Source organism: Papaver somniferum, unplaced genomic scaffold (genome assembly GCF_003573695.1).
Source record: "Papaver somniferum cultivar HN1 unplaced genomic scaffold, ASM357369v1 unplaced-scaffold_21, whole genome shotgun sequence".
Taxonomy (NCBI): Eukaryota; Viridiplantae; Streptophyta; class Magnoliopsida; order Ranunculales; family Papaveraceae; genus Papaver; species Papaver somniferum.
In genome coordinates, this window is record NW_020631041.1 from 904,857 (window position 1) to 914,267 (window position 9,411).

The window sequence follows — 9,411 nt, forward strand, 5'->3', positions numbered from 1 at the left end:
ACTAATCATTTTTCAACTATCTTTTCGTATTTTAATTTAATCACCACGTATGAGCTAATTGACTACAAAGTACTACTCTCTCAAGCTGGTATGTGAAGCCATTCCTTTGTATCAAATGCTGCAAATGGGGATATCTTGGATTTCCCAAGTTCCATCAAGTTTGCAAAAAAAAAAAAAAAAAAAAGTAGTAAGAAAAGGTAGTAGACTTGAGCTTAATGAAAATGAAACATCTCCAAGGATTTATTTTCTCACTAAAACAACCGGTTGATATTGGTACTTGATAACAACACCCGAAGATTTCACCGCTAGAGGCATCTGAAGCAATTAACTTAGCAGTTGGCCTAATGAAGAAATGAATTTGCGTACGTAATCCCCATGGAGACCTTGGTTTGAGAAAATGCTTTTACTCATCTCAGTTGTCCTCTGTCGCAGTTGCTGTCCCTCTGGCTCTACCATCACAATCCTCATTGCTTTTGCAACTGCGTCTCTGGTGAAGGAACCGTCTTCGTTTCTTTCAACTTCGAAACCAAGGCCTTTCTCGACTAAGAACCTAGCATTTATTCCTTGGTCAATGATCATTGGCATTAGGATCAGGCTATGACCAAAGAAGAGAATCTCCAAAATAGATCCCCATCCAGAGTGAAACAAACTCCCACCAATTGCACTATGAGCTAAAACCTCTACTTGAGAGATCCATCCAAAGCACATGAAACCTTTTCCTCTGATTCTATCCACGAAACCAGATGGTAATAGACTTGATTCATCAATACCTTCTGGTTTCCTTAGCACCCACAAGAACGGTAACTCCGAATTTTCCAACCCATATGCTAGTTCATGAATTTGCTTAATGCCTATTTTGTACTCACTTCCAAATGCTACATAAACAACAGTTTCTGGTTGTTGTTTGTCTAACCAATCGAACATTTCAGAATTAGAACTCTTACTTGAATCACCGGAGTTGCTCTTAACCGATGAACCCTGCACAGGAGGCGGTAGTAAACCCATCGGAAAAACCGGTTTCTGGTAGAGATCTTTGAGGAGGTTCAAATAATCTCCATCAAGTTCTATGCAACTTCTAGCTAAAACGAAGTTGCAACCTTCAATAACTTTTACAAATCTGTCAACTGTTGAAAGCCCAGTTGCATCTTTAGTGTTCAGAATTTCGTTCACCCCTACAGCTTCATGATATCGATATGCAAGACTCGAAGGAAAAGGAATCCATTCCGGTACAGAAGTTAAATACTCCGGTGTGCGAGTCGTGTTCGACTCTTTATATTCCGACGGTGGTCCAACAAACGCAAGCAATGGTGTAGCGAACACGCTGAAAAATGCAGTAGGAATATGGAGTTTAGTTCCTACGTCCGGTATCCAGCAGTTGATAAGATCGAATATTATCAAATCAGGTTTGATTTCATGCAATAGCGTCTCAACCGGCGCTTGTAATAAATCGTATGCTATCTTAAGATATTGGGTTTGCTCCCCATCTTTCAAATCAACAGTTGCTTCACAACCTGCAGGTAAGTTATTAACCGAAGGCAAGTCAATTGATAAGAAATTGATACGAGCCCCCAAACTGGGCGGACAGATTGGTGGTAGTCTTTTAATGATGCTTGGAGTGGATATGAAAGATATTTGAATATCACCGTTTCCATTTGAAGCTAAACTCTTTGATAACTCTAGAAATGGTATAATATGACCAAATGCCAACCATGGAAACAAAGCTATATGGTATTGATTTTCTTTAGTCTCCATTGAAGATGCAAATTTAATGAACTACTAGCAAATATGAGTCTAGTTGGTACTTGGTATAGAGAAAAGTGATGCTTATCTTATCCTTACAGAGAAACCAACAACCCATGTGGCTTCTGAATTTTTCTATTGATAGCAAGTGGTTGGCTCATTCCCCAACACATCATTCAAAGCTCCGCCATTTATCATTATCAACCACACACAATCCAGTGTTAATACGGTAATCGTTTCTGCAAAAAGTCTCAAACATACTGAGTAAATGAACATTGGCAAAATCATTTTTCCCATTTTGGGCTTTTGTGGGACCCACTCCGTGCCATGTTTTTCCTTTTTTGGTAATAACGTGCCATGTTCGCATGTGGTGGTGGTGCATGGTGAGGCAGTTGATAATTGTGGAGAGTAATGTAGTCAATTTTGGCCGAGATACCGTCGATAATATTGGTTTCGGTGTTTATCCGAAATATCGGTACAGTCGATATTTCACCGATACGTCCGATATTTCGCCGATATTGTATCGATATTCAACAAAATATAATGTCTCGGTGTTGGACCGATGTTCACTGAAATCCGATATTAACTACATTGGTGGAGAGTAGGAGGCGTGGTTGGGATGCTATTTTTGGATTAGGTCTCTTAGGGAAAGACAAAGAAAGACATCATCAGTACTGTATCTCTCATTAATTTAGAACTATTTTTATTACCTGGCTGGATTGGGTACACCAAAATTAACTGGAGTATAAGTAATGAGACAAATCCCAGGTTATTATGAAGTAAAGCAAAATACTCCTTAACCCGTTATTTTCAAAATAGCTAATCAATTCTTGCTTAGTTAACGCTAAAAAAATTGATTAGATTAATTTAGTTAGTTAGTTAATTAGATGATTAAAATTCTGAAATTAGGTTTTATTTAGATTGAGTTCATGATTATGGGTTACGTTTTTTTTGAATTTTTGAATTTTTTTTTTGCAACGAATACGAAAGCACACTAGCCAAACACTTCTAAAAAGAGGATTACAAAGCTACTGAGTGCTTTCATACTCAAAGTTAAAGAAGAAATCAACACTTTCAGTTCTAATAGTATGAAAAGACTGCAGGGTCGACATATTAGGAAGATATGGCCGGCATACTTGTAATAAATGCTGATGCCGACTTTATTATTTTTGACAAACAAGAGATGTGTTGTAAATTCTTCACGAGTCGGAATCTTATTAATTTCTCACCCAGTCGGCTAATATATAATCGGCATTGAAGTAACTTTGGAACAAAACGACCCTGGATTAGCCGACACGCTGTGAGTTTTACAACCTTGCTGACCTTTGGTTATACCCAACAGAAAACAAAATCTAGAAAGATGTATTATACTTTATTCATGCGATATTTGTTAGTACATTGATTGAAACATAAAATCTAAGTACTTGTTGTAGGAATCACGGATGCAACCCCTAGGCGACCCTAGTGGACGAGTTATAGTCTCGTGATGGTTTACACACCAACAAAAACTATATAAAAACTTCTAAAACCGTCAATCTTCGTCAGAGGAATCCGAATCTGATTCACCCACCATTAACTCCGAGGTATACTCCGGAATTTTGAATATCATGAAGTGATGGATTTCAGAAAATGTGAATGCTTTCCCCTTTTCCTCCAAATAGCGCGTTTTTACGACTTCGTGCTACAAAAACATAACAAAAACGTACTTTGTTAGTGGTGTTTAATTGGAAGATCAAACAACATGGATCACTTAAAATAAACCACAAAAATACTTACAAATTGTTCAATGCAGAAGCTAAAGTGGATAGCTTTCAAAATCTGATGTTGGATAGTTAAATAAGAAAGTATCACATTTTCGATGACTTGGTGCCTATCATGGATCTGTTGAACAATTCTTCCATTCGGATTCCCAAAATCTTGCCTATATTTGTTATATATCTTTGTCCAGAAGGTTTCAGAATCTACTCTTACAGAGGACTGGTTTTTAATTCGATTTTCGGCGTACCATGCTTTCGTGATGGACAAATCTTCACTTAAATCAAATAATGCTATTGTTGTATGTAGAGGTATTGGGAGAGTTAAAAAGAATAGATGATGATACGAGCTTTGGAGAGTATACGTACATAAATAGGTGTGTATTGTGTTGTAAAGAGAACTAGTGTATTTATAGGATGGTGTCCAAATCTAGCCATTGGGGTAGTCAATCAATACAGTTGTAGTTGTAAAATTTTGAATTTTGACATTTTTTTTTTTGGCTTAAATATGTTAAAATTTTATTGAAAAAGTAAAAGGAAAACAAGAAAGGAGGACGCCTAGGCGATACAAAATGAGAAACTAAAAAGTTTTCTCTAACACAAGTTGATGAGCAGCAGCACAAAGCCCTGGTGAGCAGCAAAACAAAGCAGATAGAAATTGATAGACACAAAGGAGGCCAATCAAGCCAAACTCCACACAACATCTAATCTCACAAAGGGAACAAACCAAAATACAGAAGCAAAAATACTTGAGATCTTTTCCCCCTTCCCAACATCTTATAATCCTTGTTAATTAGGACTTTCGTTCCATTTGATCCTGTTAAGTTCTCTTTCTCTTCTCTTATCTTCACAAGACACCTATCTAACATTTTCAGAAACCCTTTCCTCCACTAATTCTTCATTTGCAACTGGAGCTTTAATATTCACTTGGTTGTGGAAGTTAATGAGCTTCTGCACTGGATTTTTAGTTGATTGTATATCTGGGGATAGTGGCAGCGACGGCAGAGTTAGGGTTCAGGTTGCTGGAAGGAATTTTCTATAGCTCTTTTATGGCTAGGGTTTTTACATGATTTTAGGCAATTCATTTGTCCGGAAGAGGGTTTTCTAAGTTGGGCTCTCGTAGTTGTCTAATGTGTAAGGGTGTGCAATTGATGGACGGATGCGGATTAGGGATCACCCGCGTCCAATCAGTCAAAGTTACGGTTTTTATAAAATCCAATCATGTCTGGCCCAATCACCCGCGGATTTGATATTCCTGGATTAACGGGTGATACGGGTCGTCGGATGCGGATTATCCGTAGATTTTTTCAAAGGAAAAAAAAAATGTATATAAACTTATACACCTTGCAGTGTTAGAAACCACTTGTACTTTGAACACCGCCAATTTTTACAGTGGTGTAAACCGGTAACCGGAACTCCATGCTCATCTGAATCCGTAATATCCTTCGTAGTTTGTCTGCATAAACCTATTATTTTGGTATGTAGTCTTCTTAGATGAAATGTCAGGGCGTGCATTGTTGATTGCAGCCGGGGAAATCCTTGGGGTTTTTTCATGAGATATCATTTAGAATTAGATTTTTTTTTTTTTTAAATACTCAATCAGGTGAAAAGAAAAGTGCTGCTTGAATCACCATCGTCAATAAATCGACGACATCATCATAGATTTTGTGCTTTAACCTCAGAGATTAATCTCAAAGATTTTGGTGCAGCCCAAATAATTTCAAGCATTGGGCTTAGTGGGTTAACATGATAAGTTGTTGGTTTGGTTTGGAGCAATCTTTTTCTTGATTCCAATATAAGGTATTCGCTGATTCGGTGACAGAGTTTCCTCAGATTGCACAATTGATTAACCTTTTTCCGCATAGGAGCCACAGAGCCCCCCTAGGCAAAAGTGGTCAATATAGAAAAATTCAAATGCAAACACTAAAAACAAGAAAAAAAAAAGCATAAAAGAGGAAAGGAAGCTTTCAGCTATAATAAAAATCCAGTTGACAATAGCTTTAGAATTCCCCAGTATGTTTTCATCATTCTTTCACATGTATCCTCTGTGAAAAAATTTCATCATAAAAACTAGGAAAATTTTGATTTATCAAATTTCTATGGTGCGGATGAATTCGCGGATTTCAAAGTCCAACTGTAACCAAATCGTTAAAAATGAGGATTTGAGAACCCCACTCGTGTCTGGTCCATAAATCTTACGGATTGGTTTCACCCGTAATTTTATGGACGAATACGAGTGAAATTCACGGTTCCAGATATTTTTGCACACCCTACTAATGTGAATGTGAGTTAGCATTTCTTGGGCCTTATATTAACCTGCCTAAATTGGGGCCTATAAGGATTAATTGGAGCCTATGACTACAAGAAAAAAAATGGTCACCATGAAGTAAAATGAAAAATCCCTTATCCAACTATTTTACATAATGGCTAATTTACCCCTGGTTAATTAGTGTTAATCGGGTAATTAATTGGTGTTTAATCATGTTAATCTAGAAATCAACTAATCTTTCATCATCATCAAAATATGTAAAAAATTTGATTTTTTTTTTTTTTTTGAAAAATTTCAACCCATAATCGGTATACGTTCATGCCCCATGAATAGATTCTGAGTTGGTATTCACGAAGCGCACCAAGAACCGGTTAACATATGTATATATAAATCTGATTATTACAATCGGTTTTTGATTAGGCTTACAATAGAAAAAAAATGCTTTCGCCGAGAATCGGTTTATACGAACATGAACATCAACCAATTATATGTTAAAAAACATCAAACAAAATCATTTTCAGATCGAGTATGAGTCATACTCTATTTGAGAAACGTACTCATTCTCATAACGAGTATAAACCAGCGTACTCATTCTCATAATTAGTATAAGCTATACTCATTTCCAGGTCGGGTAATTTTTTTTATAAATTTATACTTATTTTCAGTTCGAGAACATCACTTGAATTAATTTTTTTTATAAACTTATACTCATTTTGAGTTTGAGTACATCACTTGGATTTCAGAATGAATATGAGATAATACTCATTCTATGATCGAGTAAGTCATAAAACTGTTAACAATCGGAGGATGTTATATAACCACATGGACCGATTCTTGCAGTTAAGAAATCAAATGCTACACAGTCGGTTTATGTGAACATTCACATAATCCGATTCTAGCAAAAAAAAAAACATACAGAGAACTTGATATTTCACATAATCGGTTTATATGTGAGGCACATAACGACCGATTCTTGATGTCTCTACAAATCCAAACTTTGACACAGAATCGGTTTATGTTCATCACATCAACCCTGAATCGGTTTATGTATGTGTACACCAAAAACCGATTCCTGGTAACATCAAATACAATCGGTTTATTCTAGGACACACATAAACCGATTCTGGGTTGATTTTTCAGAAAATTAGATGAAGAAATTTCAAAGATTCATGGTTAAATCGTTGTTGAGTTTCTCTAAAGGAACGGATTAAAGGGAGTTAACTCAATCACTCGAATTTGTTTGTCGCTGATTTTTTTTTTCAAAAACCAAAAAATAGAGAATTGAATGTTGTTTGTGATTAGGTTTTAGTTTTTATTTTTTTTGATGAATTGGGTTTTAATTTTTGATTGATGATTGTTAATAGAAATGATTTAGATTTTAGAATTTGTTTTAGGAATTATTAAGAATGTATAAGGGTAATCTAGTATTTTAATACACTTTAGACACCCTTATCATTCTCTATTGGGTGGATGAAGAAATCGATAGACCTCAATTAATCACCATAGGCCCCAATTTAGCCAGGTATGTTTATTACATTACGCTAGGTCCTAGGTCTTTCCTTTATTGGGTTTCTTACTTAGAAGCATTTGTTTGGGGTTTGTACTTTGTGCTAACCGCTAACTATTCTCTATAAAATTAATTTTTACCTATCAAAAAAATGAAAAAGATAACATTTTGAGCCAATAAATTTTCATCCTTGCATCGATGTAAGAAAGACAGAGACATGATAATAATTTGGGGAAAAAAGAAAGTTGGTCTCCGGTACATTTTGCGTACTCTAAGCGAAAATTGGAATGGCCATCACATGGGGGAAACAAAATCAATCCTCCATGAGCGAAATAGGAGCACAAATTTATACCGACTCTCGGTCACAATTGTTCTAGTGAGAAAGATAACAACCAGTTTTACTCATTTTGTTTGGGAGAACTTGGTACATCAGGATATCTTCAAAGGCTTTATTTTCTAGCAAACTGTTCAATCCCGACGACTCTATACTAGAGACATTACTCTTTCCTTAACAAGTGAATTTAGTTCAGAAATAAACTTCACTATGTAATCTTCATGAAGACCATGGTTTGAAAAAAATGCTTTCACCCATTTGAACTGCTCTTAATCGAAGTTGTTTTCCTTCTGGCTCTAGCATTACCGTCTTTATGGATCTCGAAACTGCCTCTCTGGTAAAAGAACCATCTTCATTTCTTTCAACTTCAAGACCCATTCCTTTTTCTACTAGGAACCTGGCATTTAATCCTTGATCAAGCATCATTGGCATGTAGAATCTGAGCATGACCAAAAGAGAGAGTTTCTATAATAGATCCCCATCCAGAGTGAAACAAACAACCTCCGATTGCAGTATGACTTAAAACTTCTACCTGTGAAATCCATCCTAAGCACACAAAGCCTCTGCCTTCGGTTCTATCCTCAAAACCAGAAGGTAATAGACTTGATTCACCTACTCCTCCTGGTTTCCTTAGTACCCACAAGAACGGTAACTCGGAAAGTTCCAATCCAAATGCTAGCTCATGAATTTCATTAATACTCATATTTCAGAATCAGAACTCTTAGCTGAATTATCAGAAGCCTTCGTCGCCAAACTCTGTGCAGGAGGTGGTAGCAAACCAATTGGAATAACAGGTTTCTGGTAGAAATCTCCGAGTAGATTCAAATAGTCTCCACCAAATTCTATACAGCTTCTTGCTAAAATGAAGTTACAACCTCGCACAGCTTTTGCATGTCTTTGACTTGTGGACAGTCCAGTTATGTCTGGATTGTTAATATGTTTGCTCATAATAATAGCTTCATGGAGTCGATATGAAACAGTCGAAGCAAAAGAAATCCATCCCGGTACTTGCACAAAATCCTGAGGGGTTCGTCGGTGATTGCTATTTGATTCTTTGTCTTCCGATGGTGGTCCAGCATAGGCAAGCATTGGGGTTGAATACACACTGAAAAAAGCAGTAGGAATATTAATTTTAGTTCCTACGTCAGGTATCCAGCAATTGATAAGATCATATATTATCAAATCTGGTTTGAACCGGATTAAAAGCAGTTCCACTGGCGCTTGTAATTCATCATACGCTTTCTTAAGATACTGAGTTTTCTCTTCATCTTTTAAATCAACAGTTGCTTCACAACCTGCAGGTAAGTTATCGACCGAAGGCAAATCAATCGATATGAGATTGATACGACTCTTTAAACTTGATGCTGGATTGATGGTAATCTTTTGATTATACTTGGGGTGGATATAAAAGATATTTGAATATTATCACCTTTTGAAGCTAAACTCTTAGACAACTCTAGAAATGGTATAACATGACCGAATGCTAACCATGGAAACAACATTATGTGGTGTTGATTTTCTTTAATCTCCATTAGAGAAGAAAGTTTGATGAACTACAGATCAGATATGAATTTAGTCGTTGTTGTAGAAGTTCGCATATGGAAAATAATTTTTATAACATCAATTATTGCTGTTCTTGTATGAATATAATAAGCTAGTCCACTCATGTGTGCTATGTTATAATAACAATTAGCTAAAACGCAAGTGCTTGCGACTTGGTTACGCTGTTTTGGAGTGCCTTCGATTTTACATCAATAAAGAAAAAGAATTTTTTTTCTTTTTTTTATATGATCACGTATGATAATTG

At 36.1% G+C, this 9,411-nt stretch overlaps 2 protein-coding genes across 2 annotated transcripts; both read right to left on the reverse strand.

Annotated features, from left to right (window-relative positions):
* Nucleotides 1–211: 211 nt before the first annotated feature.
* LOC113340344 (UDP-glycosyltransferase 91C1-like) lies at nt 212–1,812 on the reverse strand. The gene has a single exon (XM_026585551.1). It carries the CDS (start codon nt 1,750–1,752, stop codon nt 325–327), a length of 1,428 nt encoding a protein of 475 aa, XP_026441336.1. The 5' UTR covers nt 1,753–1,812; the 3' UTR covers nt 212–324.
* A 6,491-nt stretch (nt 1,813–8,303) lies between these two features.
* Nucleotides 8,304–9,136, reverse strand: LOC113340123 (UDP-glycosyltransferase 91C1-like). The gene is made up of 2 exons (XM_026585331.1): nt 9,034–9,136; nt 8,304–8,899 (listed from the first exon to the last, which is right to left on the reverse strand). The coding sequence occupies exons 1-2, from the start codon at nt 9,134–9,136 to the stop codon at nt 8,304–8,306; spliced, it is 699 nt and encodes a 232-aa protein (XP_026441116.1).
* Nucleotides 9,137–9,411: the final 275 nt, after the last annotated feature.